The sequence below is a fragment of the Plasmodium brasilianum genome, chromosome 13 (assembly GCF_023973825.1).
Source record: "Plasmodium brasilianum strain Bolivian I chromosome 13, whole genome shotgun sequence".
Taxonomy (NCBI): Eukaryota; Apicomplexa; class Aconoidasida; order Haemosporida; family Plasmodiidae; genus Plasmodium; species Plasmodium brasilianum.
In genome coordinates, this window is record NC_090126.1 from 621,464 (window position 1) to 643,440 (window position 21,977).

Genomic DNA, 21,977 nt, shown 5'->3' on the forward strand with positions numbered 1-21,977 from the left:
GTATTATTTGAAATTGTTTACAATTTGAATTCCATTTTTTGTAATTACAGAGATGATGACATTACCGTGGCTGATATCGCTTCTCATACCGCTACTACTACCGCTACTACTACCGCTACTACTACCGCTACTACTACCGCTACTACTACCGCTACTACGACCGCTACTACGACCGCTACTACGACCGCTGCTACTACCGCTGCTACTACCGCTACTACTACCGCTACTACTAACGCTGCTACTACCGCTGCTACTACCGCTGCAACTGCTCCTAATGTACATCGCAAACATAATGGACCATGTTCACAGTCATTCTCATTGATAATTGGCAAAGTTAAATTTTCCATAAAGGTTTTTGTAAGCAAATTTATGTATAATATGCACCTTTTAAGGATACCTAATGTCTTAAGATTTATACACATATTATGTTCATACAATAAAAAATTAAATAATTACAGAAATGATATTGAAGAAATTTTATCAGAGCAGAGTATTAATTTTACCAAGTTACTGTTAAATATAAAGGAAGAGGACAGCAGCACAATCAGTCCAATTTTAACAAAAATTATTTTTTGTATGTTAAAAAACAGAACGAAAGGGGGTAATTATAAGTTAAAGAAGAATATGATTTTTTACTTATCTGCTATTTCGAATGATAATTATTGTCACATACTTATACCAGTTATTTATTCATTTACAAATGTGTATGAAAACAAAATCGACTATAACAATTTGCTTAGATATGAAGACAAGGAAAAGGTTCTTGTTGAATTTTTAAAAACATGTCAAGGAAACTTTTCGAAACACTGGAATTATCTATGTAACTTAGGAAATGTGAATAGAAGTGCGGATAAATTTGATTGTACAAGTGAGAATATAACAAAAGGGAGTGCAAACAACACTTTTTCGTATGAGCACATATTTAATGATTCCCATTGGTGTTTTAATAATTACATAATTGAGATAAAAAAAGATGCACTGTTTAAAAATTTTTATTTCAACAGAAATTTCAAATTGTTGATTCAGATCTTAAAAATTATGAAACATAAACTAAATTGTTATTTCGAATTTTTGTTTCATATATTTATTACCATATCATACTATATTAATATCTATTATTATGTAAGAAGGAAACTCAAATCGAGGAATATTTTTTTAAGCCTTAAGCAAATGGAATATAGTAAATACGAACACACAGTAGACTACGCTGCATATGATCTTTTACCACTTTATGAGAATAGCAATGTTCATGATAGTAACTATAAGAATAACGGTAATGATGATCGCAGCAATAGCGAAAATGAAAGAAAAAGCGACATAAGTTGCAAACTCGAAGTAGTGGAAAAAAGTAGGAGTCAAGTGAACTTTCCAAAAACACCTATAATATTGAAAAAAAAATATATCGAGCTAAATATAAAAGATACATATTTGAAGAATATCCAAAAAAAATGCATAGAAAATATTCAGTTTATTATGCTTAACTATGATATTAGGGAACTTAATTTGTTGAAAGTTAAGGACTTTTTTACCTTCTTATTCTACAAAAATTTAAGGAATATAGGGAAAAAGAATAAGTTCTTAAATATTCTATTTAATATATGGTGCAAAAATGAGGCATATTATGATTTTTATGTTAGTATTATACCTAATTCTGTGTTGACATTAATTAAAGCTATAAATAATAAAAATATTATTAATAAATTAAGTTATTTCGAATGGAATAATTTAACTGATAAAGTATTCGATATTATTTTACGTTTATGTGGTTATGATTATGGCGATGAGGCAGAGGAATTTTTTAATGTTAAGTCATTTAACAGAATGAGTCATCAAGTAAAGAATAAAAGTAAGACACATTTTAACTTATTAGTTAAAAAAAAAAATTACAATTTGTTTAATTCGAAAGGAATAAGAATACTAAAACCTTATATTTCAGATATTATATTATGTATTAGAAAAACTATTTTAAAAAGATATAAAAATTTTATATTCGAAACGGAAAATGCAACATTATCAAATAGAAAAAGTAAAAAGACAGAACTAAGAATTATTACCAATAAAGAATTACAAATATTAATTGAGTTGTCTTCGTTTAACAAAAATCAAATACAAAACATGCATATCATTAATATTATCTGTACCTCTCTGTTGATTAATTGTAAATCTCTGCATAGTACAAATTCGTGTCATATACATAAAATAAAATTAATATTGACAGCAATAAAAAAATTAATTATTAATATATCAAAAGAGGACAATTATTTAAGAAAAAGGAAAAAAACAACTTGTAACTTATCTTTTCTTAATGGGGTTGGTGCATTGGTTAAACGGTTCGTCCATACGGGAAAAGATAATATCGAAGAGAAGGTAACGGAAAGGGGAGAAAGCGTGGCAGAAGGGGACAAAGTAGGAAATAAAAGAACATATGTTTCTTCCCCCATTTTCTACTACAATTCCCACAAAATGTATATATGCTTTAAAGTAAAAACCATGTTATATGAAATTATTCAGAGGTGTTACGATTTAAGCTGCAGAGTTCTCGCTGGTGAACTTTTAACTATGGTTGGTTGTATCTTCTTGAAAATAAGAAATATTGAAAAATATTTAGATTGCTTTAAAAAAAGTTTTCTTAAATTTTTGAGGAAAACTAACGATTTATATTATAACTCCAAATATGTGTTAAAATATATTATGAAAATTCCATTAAAAAATGAAAAAATGAAAAAGAACAAGTACTACTCCTTTCTTCAGATTGCTCAAATATTTTGTGGCTTAAACATTTGTAATGAAAGATACTCATTTCATGAATATGACTCGGATGTACAATTTTTAATTTTTTTAGATCTTTGTAATATTAAAATGCCATTTATTATATCTAATTATTTTTCGAACTTGAGTAAAAATGAAGATATAAATGAAAACAGTAATTGCTGCAGTAAAAACGATTTGTCTCTTCCACCAAAGGTGGAATGTCAAAGAAATACAACTATAAAAATTGGTAATGGAAGAGCTGTTAACAGTCAGTTTACCTTTAAATACCTCTTTCTAAAGAGTAATAAAATTTTTCTTGAAATACTAATAAGACATTGTTTATTTTTGATCTTTAACGAATCAACCAACGAAATGGTGAGAGATAAATCTATTAAATTTATTTTATTTTTTACAAAATTATTGAAGCACTTATTGCAAACATGTGCAAAAATGGGGGGAAATGAATATGTTTATAATATAAGCATTGTTAGAGATATTAAAATATACGTACATTTTGTTGTTAATATAATAATGCCCAAAGCTTTGAATGCATTAAAAAAAAACATCAACGATTTTACAAAAATTTCTCTGGAAATTATACTTACGTCATCAAAAAATATATGCCCTTATATAAACATATTAAATTTTTTAGATATAGAAAGCTTTTTAAGAGATGTTAAAAATTCGCGTGTAAGGAATTATGTATTAAATGAAAATACTAACTCGCTATTTTGCTTTAATGCAATAAAGGAAAAATATTCCAGAGAGTTTCACACTGTCAAGAGAGATAAGAAAAGAAATAATGGTATAATAACAAACTTTAAAATATTAGAAAATTTGTTATTTTATGATCTATACTACAATATAGTTGCTAGGAAAGACAAAAGGTATAATGAACATTTATCAACTACCTACAGAGAAAATTATAAGCAAGAAACTGTAATTCAAAATTTATTAGACCTAAAATCTGAAAACAACGCAAAAGGTGTAAAAAGATTACTTATCATTGCACCAGATCTGTGTACATACACAACTTGTAAAATAGTAATACCTTTAGCATTAAATTATGTTTTACAAACAAGTTCGAAAAAAGAAACATACAACAAATTTCTTAGCTTAAATAGTATAAAATTACTTGGTTTATGCCTAGAAAAGGTTGGAATAAAAATTGTATACAATTTATTGCATATGCTACTATCAGAGCTGAAGAAGAATTCCTTTAATAAATTATACATTGAAAAATCAATAAGTCATATAGCGCGAAAGTATGATTTTAAAGAATTTAAAGAAATGAAATTTAACCCGTATTTATACTTCAGTAAAAATGTAATGAACCAGAAGGAGAAAAGAAATGAAGCAGAGTCTGATACTGTTAAATCGGATAATGAAGGACAGAATAAAAGAGAAGATATTAAGGCTCAGTATTTAAGCTCAAATGGATGTGAAGAAGAACGAGCTATACGCCCGAATGAAGTATCATCTATAAAAGAAATAAACTCAGGTGTAGAAAATGTAACCTATATAAAGAAAAAATATAATTTACATTGCAATAAATTTATTCAGTATATTCTTCCGCAGTTAAAATTTTTAATGTTTGATAGAACATTGATGAACAATAAGAAAAAAAAAAAAAAGAGTTATATAAACGATTTAGTTGTTGACCATAAAAACAAGGATGTTGTAGCTAAGCCGGATATGATCATATCCTTTTTAGTAATATTAAATAAAATGAATTATAATTTTCAGAAAGAATTGCATAAAATAATATATAAATTATGCTATTGTTTGTCCTCTAAAACAAATAATATAAGAAATGAGTCAAAGAAAACGTTATGTTATATATCCATGTATCTCGGTTTGAATTACTTTGATTTAATTATAAAACAAATGTCTGATTATTTAGTAAAGGGTTATCACATATCAATTTTTTTATGTACTGTCAACTCAATTTTAGAATATGCACTATATGAAAAGGATAAATTTCTAGATAAAAATTATCTTAAAATAAACTTCAACACATTAAATGAAGGTAATATAAAGAAGAAGAAGAAATGCCAGGAAGATATAGAACTAGAAGAACTTTTTTCCTATAAAAACATATGTACCAATATTTTCAATATGATTAAACTAGAAATTATAAATGAAATTGACAAAAATACAGAGGATGTTAATAAAACAAGAATAAAGAGGAAAACAATGGAAAGTAAAAAGACTTATGGAAGCAATATAATTAAACTGTTAACAACTGTAATGCCAGAAAAATGTATAGAAAATAATATATTAACCTTTTTGGAGAGCTTATTTAGTGGTGAATCTTTCGAATATAATGAAGTGGAGAAAAATTTTATATTTAAAAAGAAATACATAAATATTATTTCTTGCTATTTTAATAATTTTATAAAAGGCATAGAAGAAAATAAAAATATATCTCACACATTTATGTTAAATATTATTTACAAGTTATTGATAAAATCAATTTATTTTTTTAGAGGAGATAGTTATGAAAATTTACTTGCTGTTATGAAAAATTCCAACTATTTATTTTTTAAGTATAATTTGGTAAATGAAGTACATGGCTTTAATCATTTTAAAAAATGTTTACAGTTTTTTATATCAGCAGAAACATCGCAAGAAAAGTATTTAGGTTATAATTATGAACACAAGAGTATTCAATACCCCGAGAAAAGAAGCAATTTGGATCTAATACAAGGCTCATTTCAAGCAAAAAATGTATACGAGTTAATTGGTAAGACCAAGAAGTTTGATTTTAGGGTGCATGCACAGGTTTTAGCTAGGGTGTCCATAAGGTTACTAATATTTATTATTAAACGATCGTCTCGTATATTTTCCGAAGACAGTGAAAAATTAGACATGTGCGAAGAAGCAAAGCAAGATAAAAATTTAAGTAGCAACATCACTGCTGAGTTAAATAGAAATAATGATAATGAAAATAGAAGTAAATGTATTGAAAATAGTAGTAATTGTATTGAAAATAGTAGTAATTGTATTGAAAATAGTACTAACTGTATTGAAAATAGTAGTAATTGTATAGAAAATAGTACTAACTGTATTGAAAATAGTACTAACTGTATTGAAAATAGTACTAACTGTATTGAAAATAGTATTAACTGTATTGAAAATAGTAGTAGTAGTAATAATAATAGAAATAGTAATATTATTGTACCTAATGGAAAAACAGTGGAATGGACCCAATATAACTATAAAGGTAGCACAAAGAACAGTTCAGCGATCGATAATTTGAATGTTAAAAAGGAACAACAAATGGCAGTTAATATATGTGTGAATGATAAGGAAGGGACTATACAATATATAGGGCAGAAGAATACTGAAGTAAATTGTGAGACTTATTCAGGGTTTATTGAATATATTCGTTTAATTGAACCGTTACTGGTTTATTGCTATTGTTATGGGAAAGAAGAAGTATTTATTCTATCATCAAAATGTATTAAAATCATTAAGAGAAAGAAATATAGCGATTTCAAAAAGTTTGGAAAATTAATAATATTATCATCCATAGATATATTAAAAAATATACCTAACTATTATAGTAAAGAGTTTGACAAACTCATTTTAGCCTGTATTGATACCCTCACCTCTTTGATAAAAAGTAATAACAAAAATGACTTTATGTCTTGGCTTAATTCGGATGTGTCACATCATGCGGACTCAATTAACAATTTGAAGAGCGATCAAAATGACGCGTACAATGGTACCCCCAGTGGTACCCAAAATAGTAGCCAAAACGATAGTACTGCTTCTAATAATATGAGCAAAATAGTAGGAACATTGGATAGAATTAATCGCAACCACATAAATAAAGTCAAACGACAAAAAAAATTGAATTATCTGCTAGATGGTAACATCTTATCTATGCAATATAATAATGAGGAGGAGGCGGAACATACCTCATATGAAGAATCAATCAATTCATTAAGATATTGTTTAATTAACCAAATATCTTTATTACTGGATAGTAAAAATCACGTGTGGGAGTTATTACTACTATTAAAAAATTGCTTGCTTCGTGAAGATATAAATAATATTGTTAAGCATCATTCTATTATTTTAAAAATAAATGGTTGTATTGATCAAATTTTCACAATAATGATTAAAGAATCTTATAATTTGAAATTATCTTTTTTATGTGGTCAGATTTACATTGACTTTTTGATGCGCTTTCCTATATCACAAAAAGAAAAAAAAAAAAAATTTTTTCAAATATTGAATAACTTAAATGATGAAAATGATGACTCAAGAATTGCTGTTTTGAATACTATATTTTTGTTCTTAAATAGAGTTAATGCAAAATTATTGAAAGAAGAATTTTACTACGTTACCTATGCTAGTCTTTTAGTTAATTTTTCTAATGAAACGAACTGTAAGTGCAAAAAAATGTATGTATTTTTATTAACATTGCTCTTTCAACAAGTAAATGATTTAAATTATGTTTTTAATTCTTATAAAATTTTAAAACACAATTTGATATTCTCCTTGAAGTCTACCATTGTTTATACTTACTTGTATTTATTGCCTGTCTTTACATCAATTTTTTTTAAAAATATGCCGTTGTACTATCAAATTATTCTGAGTGAAATTTCTTTTGAAAATAACCAACAGATTAATTCGAAAGAGTATAAAAAAAGGAGAAAGAATAAAATTAAGCAGCTGTGCTCAGAAGAAAATAGTATTAGCAATAGTAATATAACATATGATGAACTAGAGCAAGGTGAAGACAGTTCTTTAGAGAAATATTCAGAAAATCATCTGAACTCCATTCGTAATTATTTCTTAAATGAATTACTGAGATACTCCAATAATGACAAAAATAAGAATAAGTGTAATGAAGAAGAAAAAAGAAAAAAGAAAAAGGAAAAAAATAATGCGTCTGCCTACGCACAAGAGGATAAGATTATGTTTATGAGGAACCAATTAGAAGATTTATTTTTATCATTAGTGTTTTATATAATTGGAATAACTTGCGCAAATATAAAAACATATATGAAAGAAGATAAAAATTTAATTCATATTTTCACATCTTCTCAAAATATTATCTATTTTTGTAATCACTACGTTATATATAAAGAAATTGATGCTGATATGGTGTATTTATTTTATAAGTCGTTAGAGCAAATTTTTTCATATATAGACATTGATTTAATAGAAAATTTATTGTTTGAAAAATGTATATATGAAAAATACGCCCACGAAAAGTATAAGGTATACTTTTTAAAACATGATAACATTAAATGTTTTAAGAGAGATATTGGCGCATGTCATACTAAACAACATGTCAATATAATACACAACATAGATGCGGATTATGAAAAATTAATTTTATACTATTTATACTTCTGGAATTTAATATTTGAAAATGGGCTATTTAATAATAATTCATATATACAAATTACATCAGTAAAAATATTGTTGAATTATATAAATAAAAAAGTGGCATATCCATTTTTCCCTTTGCTGCTAGTTAAATTATTTTCTTCCAATACATTTATTATCAATCTTATTATTAAAAAAATGTTATCACTACTTTTAAATTCGTACTTTCTTGAACATTTTTATATATATCATAAGGAAATTAGTTTTCTCCTTTCAAAAATATGCAAACTGTTAATTCGTTTTCCGTGGATTACCAACGGTCTTGAGGAGGAAAAGGAGCAAAGTGAACTAAGTTATAAGAAAAATTCTATAAAGAACATAGATTTAAATAATACGTTAAATCCTTGCATCGGGTTTAATGGTGCCACACCAGTGCAAAATGGAATAGATTCTACTGTTGTGGAACAGAATACTCCCAAAAAACAGTATGAAAATAAGGATGATCATTTAAATAACTCAAGTGATGGTGAAGAATTTAATAGAGTATACGCTATTTTGCAGAATGAAGAATATATAGTAGCGACTTATAATACATATGACTATAAAAATGATCATGGAAATTCTGAAATTGGTGAAGATATTGAGATGACCAAAGAAATGTTATCATATAGCAAATTTTTTTTAATTATCGTTACATTATCACGTGGAATAAGCTTACACTTAAAAAATAAAAAAAAATCATTTACAAGAATATTAACCATATTAAATACTTTTAAAAATATAATTAATGATTTTCCACCACAACTCTGGAATCTTGATAATGGAATAATTAATAATGTTATTTCTCCTTTATACAAAATAGCATCCATTTATAAAAAAAAGTACGCATATTAACGCCAAATAAATGTTTCTAAAATATATGTTTGTGGGTGTTTACAAAATAAATTACAGCTTTCAAATAATGCTTCTTTTTTCTTATTTAAAGAGATTGCTATAAATATTTCACCACACATTTTTGTTTACATTATGTGAATAAGTTATGATTTATTTAATTTTTTTTTTTTTTTTTTTTTTTTTTTTATAGATATTTCGTTGAGGATGAAAATATTTTTGAAGAAACGAGTGTATACAAAAAGTTTATTTATTTGTCGAGTTATTCGTGGCATATTATTTCTCTCTTAGAGGAAAAATTACAGAATAATAAGAACATTTTTAATAAAGCCTTCGTGCAAACCAGACAGGTAATAAGAACAAAATCATCCTTTTCTTCTGTATCTCCCGTTTTACTTGTTTCTTATGTTTTGCATGTTTTTTTTGTGTCAAAACTCTTCTTTTTTTTTGCCCCCATTTTTGTAATGTACATATATTTTAAAAACAATTTTTGTACGTAATTAAAAAGGATCATCATAATATTAGTGCATGCATATTTTATATGTACTTAAGTATGAATATTTATTTTTATATATATTTATTTATTTATATGAACACCGTTTTTTTCTTCCCTTTGCAGAGAATTAACCGAATTAGGTTTATCAAGAAAAGAAGAAAGAATATATTAGCTGTGAAAAACCCCACGTTATATACGTTAAATAAGTTTAAGAAAAGGGAGAAAAAAAAAATGAAAAAAAGGAAAGAAATGTGAATTTTTAGAACAAATCTACATTTTTATGTAAAATCCAAAAAATATTTTTTTTTTTTTTTTTTAATATTTTGTTTGAACCGTGTAAGAAATCATTCATAATGTTGAAAGTACATAATTATGTATATTATAACGTGCATATAAAGCAAAATAAACAAAAAGATACCATTTTTTGTTAATTAAAGTTTGAATTTTTATTCGCACTTACACGAGTGATAAAAATATAGGACATGTTGTGATGTTTTTGTTCTTTTTTTTTTTAAGAATTATAGGACTTGCGTCTTGTACCTATATGAACTATAAAATAAAGAGCTCATTATAAAACTTAATTTTTGAGTTAAAATCAGAAAAAAAAAAAAAAAAAGAAAATTAAAAAAGTCTTTTTAAATTAAGCTTAATTTACAGTTTCTATAATTTTCATTTTAAAAGAAAAAAGAAAGGTAGCTATTACTATGTATTACCCCTGTCACATGTATATGTAAGGTTCGATTATATTTATGTCTTATTTATATATATTGTTAATTGTTCTATTTAAGGAAAAAAAATATGAATTATTCCTTGGCAATGTACAAATATTTATTTATTACACAACAATAGTGAAATAGCCTTTTGTTTGAATTTCCTTTTTTTTCATTTTGAAAATTGTGAAGTGTACATATATATATATATACATTCTAGAATAGACGTATTTTATTTAAAATACCAAAATGATTGGTTCCTTCTTTTTTTCATTTTTTCTCTCATTCTTTTTTTTTTTTTTTTTCAATATTGTAATAATATTTCTTTTTTTTTATTACACCATATATTTATCAAGAAAAACTTAAGGGAAAAAGAAATGTGCCAGTAGATGGTTGTACTTTGAGTTGAAAAAATATAGGAGCTATAAAGATGAATGAGTATTTTTTTATCCTATTTTATTTTCATGTTAAATGGAATAAATAAGCAACTTTTTAAAGGTGATATTTACTAATTTTTTTAAAAAACCTTACCCTTTAATACATAAACCCAGATAAAAATGGAGATAAAAAGGATAATTTCAATAATTTCACTTTTAGCTTACACTTTTATTATATCAAAAGAAAAATTGAAGGATAGACAAAAATGTTACAACCATAACCACACTTTCAGAGGAGTTACTGACTGTTTCAGAGGTAACTCAAATAACATGCTCTATTTTGCATTATACAGAAAATTAGTACATAATTCAAATTTTTTATATTATAATACTCTCATTAGCAAAAATGGCCCAAATTTGACAGTACACCATAAGAACTATCAAAGGTAAAAATATTGCAATGATTTTTCAAATCACGTTAATTAAGGAATATAACATTATATGCATGCAGTAAGTGGTGCATTACACTTAAACTACATTTTCGCATATAATCATAAATAAATAAACTACATATTATAAGCATTCACTGTTTTTGAGGATGATGATTTACGTAACATGTCAAATTGTAACAGTGCCCTACTTTAATTTTTCCATTATAGTATATATACGCATATGCACATATATATATATATATATTTTATTTATTTTTCTGTTAGCTATGTCGAGCTAAACGAAACTCAACGCCCATTAATAGTTATGTGCTTCTCAATGTGTGGGAGCTTTCCTTTGGAAGTAGCAGAAATTCCTAAAAATATCATAAATGAAAAAAAGAATCTAATTACTCATTTTGTGCATAGTACTCGAGTTAAGGTTAGCAAAAAAGTATAAGTACCTTATAATTATTTTAAAATAAATTTTTTTTTTTTTAATTCTGGTCATTTTGTATAGCATTATGTACATGGACATAAGTATAAGTATGTACGTATATATATACCTAGACTTTAGTTCACAATACGACAAAATGCACATATCAGTCGTAGCCTTATTATATATTTTTTTTCTTCTGCAAAAATATTCTTCAAATACTTTTCTTCAGGAAAGTAGAAGAAAGACCTATAATTTAAGCAATATTATAAAAAAGAATAATTCCCACCAAATTATGAATTGTCAAAATATGAGAGATTTGCAAAAATATAAGGAAACAACATGTAATCCTTTCCATATGCTTAATAATGAAGGGAGTGTTCTCTTATCAATTTACAAAATAGTAAGTAAAAGTGTATATTCAGGAGATACCATTGTTCCAAAGGATGCATTTATTTATAGGATATATTTAAATTCTCGAATAAATCAAAGAGTTGATACAAATAACGTCCTGATTACAAAATTCCCCAAAAAACGATGTCTTAGTGAATTGAGGAATTTAGAAACAAGTCAAAAAGTAGAAAAAAATTATACAAGTATAGGAAGAAAAAAACATAAACCGGAGAATGAGAAAAATAACGTCGTAAATATGCAGAATAGTGGGAAACTTACAAGTAACATATATGGCGAAGAACTTTATATGAATTTACAAAAAAGGATAAAGTATACAAATAAGAGTGATCCTAAATTGTTGGAGAAAACATTATTCGAAAGGAAAAAATCTCAAAAGTTATTGAATAGGAGAAAGAATCTTTTGAAAAATATTGCACACAATACAACATTTATTGAAAATACTGATATGATCGCTAAGCACTTCTTTCCGAATCAGATATTCATACGAAGTAAAAATTCGTCAACAACATTAAAAATTAAAGGTAAAGAATTACTAAAAATTAATGTTAAACACTTATTAATTTTTAACACTTCTTCAGAGTGTGCAGGTGATTTAATTACTCATATTAGTGTGAGTAGTATAAACAATTTATACATTTTAACAGATCCTTTCAAAGTTGATAAAATTGGAACTTTCATTATTTGCATTGTTGTAGAAAAGGTTATTCCTATTGCATTAATAGAAATCCAAAATAAGATAATCCATCAATTTGAAATATTAACTGATAAAAATTGGATATCTACATTTAATTGTTCAATTGACGATTCTTCTATCATATTTCATCAGAATATAGAATTGACAAAAATAAGACTAAAAGATAAAGACAAGGTAGAAAACTCACTTTATAATTTCTCATTTTTAAAAAGATATTTACCAGGCGATATTAATTTTTTGGCTTGTTCTGTGTACAATGAATTTATAGCAATATTAGGTAAACAACATATATTAATTGTAAATAGGCATATTGAAACGTTGCATGAAATATTTTTTCATTATTTGAATAACCCAGTTGATATATTTTTATATAATAATTTTATATATATCACTGATGCAGATAGAAAAAATATTTTTCAGTATATTTCAGTTTCTATAACGATGCATAATTCGTATGTTAAAAAAATGTTAAATGAAAGGCAAAATAAACAATTAACTAAAAAACATGGGGAAGAAAATGATGCAACAATTAACACGTTTGACCTAAAAGACAACAATGGCTCTAAAGAAGAAAATCATTATATGGAAAAACAAATAAATTTAAACTCATCAGGGAAAAGCATTTTAGAAGTAAAGGACAAGTCTGGGTCATATTCCTTATTAAATGGTGCTAGTTTTGTACTACAGGATGAGGAGGATCTAAATTATATATATAAAAATTCGAAAGTAGATGTAAAACTCAATGCTTTACTGGATGAAAGTGTAACACTAGTTTATCCGGCAGGTATTGTTGCTATAAATAATAAAATATATTTTGTAGATACAGAGTTACATATGTTATTTTGTTACTCCTTAAAACAAAAGCAAATAGTTGAAACGTTTGGATATATGAATACTGCTATTATAAGTGATAGAGGTTTAAATAAACCCTATTCCTTATCCTTATATTATTCGAATGAAGAAAAAAAGAGTCTTTTGTTTATAAGCGAATTATCGAGTTCACGTATATTAATTTTTGAGATAAGTCCAGTTATTAAATTATACCTAACATACGACGATTTGATTTTTGATGTTGTTACCTCTATTGTTGTAACATCCCTTTTTTTAATAGTCTGCGGATTGAAAATGAATAAAGAAAATTATGTAAGTTATGTAACATTTATTAAAATAGAAGAGTTAACTAATATTGAGATAGAATATAATGCATTTTCTTCTTCTTTAAAGTATGGAGAAACCGTAAATATGACGCCCCTAATAAGAAGTAATAATATTCGAAAGTTCACAATGAAACAATACGATCATAAATCAAAAGAGATCATAGAAACTGGATTACATGTTAATAGTTATAGCGGAGTTATAAATGGAAAAATAAAAATATCTGCTTGGTTTTACATGGAAATAACAGTACATGATTATTTTAAAAAGAAAAATTTAACTTTTGAGAACTTCATATCTTCCTGTCCTAAGGGATTTCATTTTTTTTTAAAAAAATGTGCTCCTTGTCCATTGGGATATTACACGAAATATTCTTATGATCTTCACTGTGCGAGTTGTGAAATCTATAAAGTAAATTCAACTACTTCTTACACTGGGTCTACTTCAAAAATTGAATGTTTATGTAAACCGGGATACTATTTAAAAGGAAAAAAAAAATGTGAAAAATGTCCAAAAGGATATTATAAAGATCAAATTGGAGACTTTAGATGTCAGTCGAAATGTGAAAGTATGAAAACTAGCACTGTAGAAGGAGCAACCAGTTATGAAGAATTGAATTGCTCATGTATTGATGGATATTATACAGATAAAAAATCTAATTGTGTTCTTTGTCCTCTTAATAATTATTGTATATATAATCCTAATTCGCATACCTATAAAGCTGATATAATACCTTGTAAAAACAATACAGTAACAATAAAAAGAGGGGCCTCTTCAGAGAGCCAATGTATATGTGCCCCAGGTTATTATTATAATAAAGAAAAAAATGACTGTGAATTATGTACATATGAAAGCTTTAAAATGAATCCTGGTAATGAGTTGTGTACACCTTTTTTAGCCGATCCATTTTATACCCAAGAATTTTTACCTAACGAAAATTACTTTAAGCATTCTAATGTACATTTGAGAAAAACAAGTAATATTATATATTCTCAAAAAAAAGGATCCGTATCTTATCAAGATGCAACTCTATGTGAAACTGGTTATTTTTATAATATGAATAAATCCATATGTTCTATATGCAGGTATAACGCTTATTGTAAGGGGCTATATCATACACTTACTGGATGTCCTAAGAACTCAGTATCCATAAAATTAAAAAGTGTTAGTTCCTTAGATTGTTTATGTGAAAAAGGATATGGAAGAATAATTATTAACAAATTAAAAACATTTACTATATCATGTGTACCTTGTCCATATGATACATTTCAACCTCACCATTCATCAGGGGAGTGTATTCCATGTCCTCCTTATACTTTTACAAAATCTATTAATTCCACATCCATTACAGACTGTTTACCAAAAAATGGATATTACAACTTACATTTTGAATATATATATGAGTTTTCCAAAAATAAGTTACAGAAAAATATACCCCATTTTTTGCAACAATACCGCATGTATTTAAATGATCAATATAGGGAAAGTAACTCAGTAAATGTAGAAAGAAAGAAAAATGGAAATAATCCCAGTGACACATGTATGAAACACAGAAGAGATCAAGATAAGAAAAAACCATGTTATAATAATAATAGGAATATGAAAAAGAAAAGGGAAGGAATTTATAACAGCGAACAAATAGAAAGCGTTACAGACGTCTGCAAAGTACTCGATGAAAGATTATATAATACTTATCATGAAAACAATTACTTTAAAAGAAACAATACTTGTAGGAGCAATTACTATGAAACAAATTTCACATTTGATAAGAAGAATAAAAATAAATTTTCCTATGTAGAAAAAAAATTAAGGCAAACTAGAATGCCAAAAATAAATAACAATTTACGCAACTTGAAAGGAACATACAGTAATGTATTTCATACAAACTATCTAAAAAGTGTAATTCTAATGGACAGGTTTAAAATGTTTAAGTTTCTTGAAGAATATAGCACCATTTTTTCATTAATTAATATGAATAAGGAAGATTACCATATATATAATAAGCGAAAACATAGCAGTGAGGTAACAGTAAAAAATGTGAACTTTATTGAACAAGATACATTAGTGAAAAAAACTTCAGAATCTCAAAATGGAGTAGTGCAAAACATAAGTAATAATAATATAAATAAAAAAAAAAAAGATAATCGTACTGAGTTAAAGGAAGAAGGAACATATTTAAATGCATCGCATATGAGCGAGATAGTAAATCAAATTGATATTATATCTGAAAATATAAATAGTATGATAAAAATAATAAAAAATAGAGAAGAAACATACACTACAAATAAACGAAAGGATATAAACTATTCCTGTTATGAAATGGAAAAAAGAATAATTCTTGAAAAAAATATATATGTATCAACTATTGCTGAAATTGATCTTATAAGCTGCTTAAATACATGCATATCTAATATATACTGTACAGGTATAGAAATGGATAGAACAAAAGATAAAGGAAAAACGAATTTATTTTTTACTCTATATAAAAGTTCTGAAAAAAGATTAATATATTTTTATAAGTGTAATTTATATTTTTATGATGAACTTATTCAATATTATAAAAATGAAAACTTAAAAAAAATAGAAAATATACACACATACAATGATATCGATAGGATAACTGGTTGCACAGTTCAAAAAAATGATATGCTTAATTTGTGGAAAATATACACTTTTGATATATGTCCAAATAATTATTATTGTAACATAAAATCATTTAGAAAAAGAAAATGTCCCCTAAATTCTGTAAAAACAACATTCCAAGGAACAAAAGAAGACTGCTTATGTTTACCTGGATATTACTTAAAAAAGAGTTTAAACATTTGTGTGCCTTGCCAAAAAGGAACTTATAAACATACTACATCTAATAAGGAATGTGTGGCATGTCCTTTGAACCTAACTACAAAATCAGAAATGTCTACTTCTTCTTACGACTGCGTTTGTAGAGAAGGATATTATTTTCATGGAGATAATAGAATTAAATTAATATATACAAAGGATCAAGGAAATATTCACAATATTATAAAAAAAAAACTGAAAGAAAAGGAAAATTCAATTATAAAAAATTACAACAAAAATATAGAAATGAGATTTCTTCAAATCAAGTCATTACGAAGAAAAGAAAAATATTTGGAAAAGGCACATAAAGCTTTAGGGACTGTTTCACACGCAGTACAAAGACTAAAAGGAGAGACTCGTCAGAGAGAAACATACATACGTGTGATAAAAAATAATGGTAATAATAGAAGTAACAGCAATGGTGGAAGTAATAGCAATGGTGGAAGTAACAGCAATGGTGGAAGTAACAGCAATGGTGGAAGTAATAGCAATGGTGGAAGTAACAGCAATGGTGGAAGTAACAGCAATGGTGGAAGTAATAGCAATGGTGGAAGTAACAGCAATAGTGGAAGTAACAGCAATAGTGGAAGTAACAGCAATAGTGGATGTAATAGCAATGGTGGAAGTAATAGCAATAGAGTAAGTAAAAGCAATAGAGTAAGTAAAAGCAATATCTTTTCAGTTAAGGATATAAATTTAATTCAAAAGTTTACACAACCGTATATTTCACCGCCTCAACAGAAAGCCATAAGAAATCATGATACTGGACATAAATATACATACTTACATTCTAATACACCTGATGAAGATGATAAATATATGTCTTATACTAAATGCGTTAAGTGTCCTAAGAACATGTTCTGTCCAGGTTTATGGTTTAAAAATTTCGAATATGAAATACACCATCCTCCCATTTTTTGTCCTGTAGGATCTATAATACCTGAGACCACAATAGAACGAACAGATATAAATAAATGCTTATGCGGAAAAGGATACGGGTTAAATTTAGAAAATAAGAAAAATAAAACTTGTACACAATGTAATGAAAGATATTATAAAGATGTTGTAGATAATTCCGTATGTAATGGTTTATGTATGGAATTTTCTACATCCTTTAGAGGATCAATTAGTAAAAAACAGTGTTTTTGCACAATAGGAAAATATATGATAAATGAATCTTCACTAGAAATGAAATGTATAAACTGCCCTAGGGGAGCATTATGTATTGGGGGTTTAAAATATAAATCATTGATAAAATTAATTCATAATCAACATTACACTAATTTAGAAATTAACGATCATGTTATTCCATTCCCTGAGAAAGGGTATTTTGCTACTTTTGAAATAAAACATGAAGATTTTTCATGGGATCCTCTAAACTCATTAAATCTTCAAATAAATAATTATGAAAAAACAGATGTCATAGTTAAAAATAAAATTATAAAAGATCTATTTCGTACAAAGTTAAATTTTCTTACTCTAGAGGGGAATAGTATTAGGGATAAGAGTGAAAATTCCCAAATGAATATAAATTCAAAAAATGAAACCCTATTAGATGATTTTAAAAGTAAAGAAAATACGATAGTAATAAATGAAGCTTTTACAACACCATATTTAGTTACTGAAAATTTTGAAAAAATAAAATATAAGAACAATTACTTAACTGTTGATAGAATCCCCGATTTTCATTTATGCCCAATTACTAAAAGATGTCTTGGAGGAGCAAACAATTTATGTTATGAAGGATCAGAAGGATATTTATGTAATAATTGTTCAAGAGAATACGACACTACTTATTTTAGATCTCAGTGTTTTAAATGCAAAACAACTAAAACCGAATTTCTAAATCTAGTTAATCGTAAAATCTTTTTCTATATATTAATTTTCTTTTTAATGTATTTAAATTATTTCTGTTATATAAAAAGGAATTTTGTGTTCATAGGCATATTCAAAATATGGTATTTTTTTATTATATGCTTCTTACCATATATATTTATAGTAGAATCTATACCTAATTCGCAGGAAAATTATACATTGTATTTCCAATTATTTATTTCCTTACCAATGAGATTTATCACTTATTATTATAAATTAAATTGCTTAATTAATTCATATAATAGTGAAAAGTATATATATATTTGGTATACTCAAAGATTTATAAAAATAGCGGAGCCAATAATTGATTGTGCTATTTTAACACTCTTATTTTCCCTATTCTATGTAATGTATATCCTTTGGAATGATAAAAAAATAAGAATTGTTGAAAAGGTTATTAAAAAACAAATAAAAAGGATACACACAGACGAGTATTACGAACACGTGTCTGATTTCTATTTTCATTATTACCAGAAACAAGTTATTGATACTATAAATAATAAAAATAAAAAAGTACAGATACCTTTTCAGAAGTGGAATCAAGATTCTTTCATATATGAAGATTCATCAAGTGAAGACACATCTGCGTGTAGGAAAAAGGAAAAAATAAATATCTTTGGGACAAAAGGAGAAAAAGAAAAATTACTTAAAAAAAATAAACGAAACAAAAAAAAATTGTTTGGATCTTACAATACTAATTATGATAGTAAGGTATTCTCTAGCTCGGATATTCTTTCATATAATAAATATTTATTAAAGGAAAATGAATCAACTAGTTTTAAAGATGCACACAACAATGATGATGAATCATTAAAAAACAAAAGATCTAAATATTCTATGAAAGAATATATATCGAAAAAAGATACATACTGGACATACATGTGCCTACTAAACATTTATAATATCAGGGCGTTCGGCCTATTCCGTTATATACATCCACCTAATATTAGAATGATTAATAAAATAAAACGAATTATTTCAGATTTCAAAGCAGTATATATAATTGTTTTATATATTTTTTTCCCATTTACACTCATTAGTTTGCTAGAACTTATATGGTGTCAACCTATAAAATACAAAAACAAACCACCCATATTAATTTTATACCATATGCCTTCACAGGAATGCAATATAAGAAATAAATTATTTTTATCAGGAGTACTTTTTTCTATCTTTTTTTTTATTGTATATATTTTTTTATTCATAACATACTTATGTGGCACTTTGAAAAATTTTAAAGTATTTGGATCCTATGCAAAACAGTTAAAAAACAACTTTTTATTTAATGGATATAATTATCAGAACAGATGTTGGGATTTTGTTAATATAATAAAAGTACTATTTGTTGTGATTTCTTTTATGTGCCAGTTATACACAAAGAAGAGTAATAATTCTAAATATTTTATTTGTTGTTGTATAGTTCTTATTCTAATTACAGAAGTTACTTTAATTTTATTGTATTCTCCTTATGATAAGAGATCTAATAATGTATTACAAAGCCTAAGTCTTTTTTCCACATTTTCAATTCTCATAACATATTTATGTGTGCAAGTTAACTTTTTTTTTAACATTTCTATGATTAATATATTTCCGTTCATATTATTTGTCTCTTTTCACGTTTATATGATAAACAAAGTTATTCTGGAATTTGCAATTTATAAGAACCTTTTAAAAAAGAAGGGAAATGCAGAAAATATCGAAAACATTAAAGCAGAGGATTTATTAAATGAAGACAGTTTTTTCTTTCCATCAGAACAGAGGAAAAATGTAAAAGATGAGGGTAACCAAAAAATGGACAATAGTAAAAGTAATAACAACAATGGAAATAATGATCACGATAATGATTATAATAACTGCGATAATGATCGAGCCAAAACTGACGATAGCAAATTTAAGAAAAAAAAAAAAAACAAACAAAATTTTCAGGTTATTAACCAGGACTATCATTTATTTGATTTTCTCTTAAGGATAAATAAGATCCCGTTTTATTCCATTTTTTTCAATGAAAAAGAGGAAGAAATTTTTGTTCTTGAGGCATATACTAAGAAAAATAGTACTTATAAAGAAATTGTGAACACATTAAAAAGTAACACATTCAAGAAGTCTCAAACAGGTGCTATTAGTTTAGATTTATTACATTCTGATTTACTGTATTATAATATAAGAGCTTATTCAGCCCATTCTCTTTCAAACATAGAATGTTATTCAAACTTAAAAAAATCAAGTAGTAATATTTTGAAATTCATGGAAGAAAAAAAATTGACAAAGAAATTAGGAAAATTCTTAAGGGTGGAAGAGGAGAACTCAAAGAAAAAAAAAAAAGAAAAAAAAAAGAAAAAAAGAAAAAGTTACTCAAATGAAGAAATGATCACAGAAAATTCAAAAGATAATATGTTTAACATGAATATAACACATTTTATAAATTGCCTAATAGAAGCTATAAATATCTTATTTGTTAATCAGTCCCATAATCAAATAACAGTGGAATGGTTAAGTTTTGTTATAAGATTTTCAATATGTTTTATACACTGGATGAAAAATCACGATGAAAATCTTATTAACCTAGTCCCTTTAACTAAAAAACAATTCGAGTTAAAAAAAAGAAATCTTTTATTTTATTCCTTATTTAGTTCCTATTCAGAAGTATATGCTTTATATCTAGATATCGATAAAAACAACAAATTTACAGGATGTAAAAAAAAATTTGTAAAAGCAGAAAATTTAGAAGAGTTCTACAACTATTTAGAAGAGTCTACTATATTATCTAAACATGGGGAAGATTACTACAAAAAAAGCGATTATGATATATCAGAGGATTGTACATATTCCAATTTTCTAGATGATGTATTTTACAGATGTGAACACGACATCATTAAAATGTTATTTGACGAACAGATTTTTAAAAACTTATCTATATCATTAATCGAATTCTACTTTGCTATATATATGATTCAGTTTATTGAAAGCAAAAGATTATCAATTTTACTTTTTTTATTTTGTGAAAAAAAAAGCTATTTAAATAAGGAAAAGCAATTTTTAAAAATATTAGAAGCTAGAAAAAAAGACATTCAAAACATAACTTGCAGTCATAATAATACTAAGGTGTACGAATTTGTTGAATATAATTTTTTGATGGAATATAATGATGTACTGAAAAATAAAATAAAAAAATTACAAAATTTAATTAAAAAAAAAGAGCAAATTTTGGTCAAAAAGGAAAAAATGAAAAGTATGACACTCCCACAAGGAGATAATATAAATAGAATAAGTAATATAAATACTTATTTCGTTCAAACGCTTAAAAAGCTTTTAGAAGAATCGCCACCTTGCTCCAACAATATACAGAATAAGTCTATTAGTGATAAGCGAGAGCATGGTGAGTAAAATAAAATACTGCGTCAAATACATTTAAAAAAAGAAAAATAACAAATAAATAATAATGGTAAAAACTTAAAGAAACCTGTTAAGAAATCTCTCCTGTTGCTTATTCTCCCATTTTTACCTTATAAGCAACAGGTCCTTATATATATGTGTATACTTCTATATTTATATATATATATACA

At 25.9% G+C, this 21,977-nt stretch overlaps 1 protein-coding gene across 1 annotated transcript; it reads left to right on the forward strand.

Moving 5' to 3' along the window:
• Positions 1-369: 369 nt before the first annotated feature.
• On the forward strand, positions 370-21,798 carry MKS88_004820 (uncharacterized protein; the record flags this gene model as incomplete). Its single annotated transcript, XM_067218027.1, has 7 exons — positions 370-8,981; positions 9,185-9,341; positions 9,611-9,675; positions 10,004-10,023; positions 10,795-11,020; positions 11,354-11,444; positions 11,671-21,798. The coding sequence occupies 7 exons, from the start codon at positions 370-372 to the stop codon at positions 21,796-21,798; spliced, it is 19,299 nt and encodes a 6,432-aa protein (XP_067071201.1).
• Between the last annotated feature and the right edge of the window lie 179 nt (positions 21,799-21,977).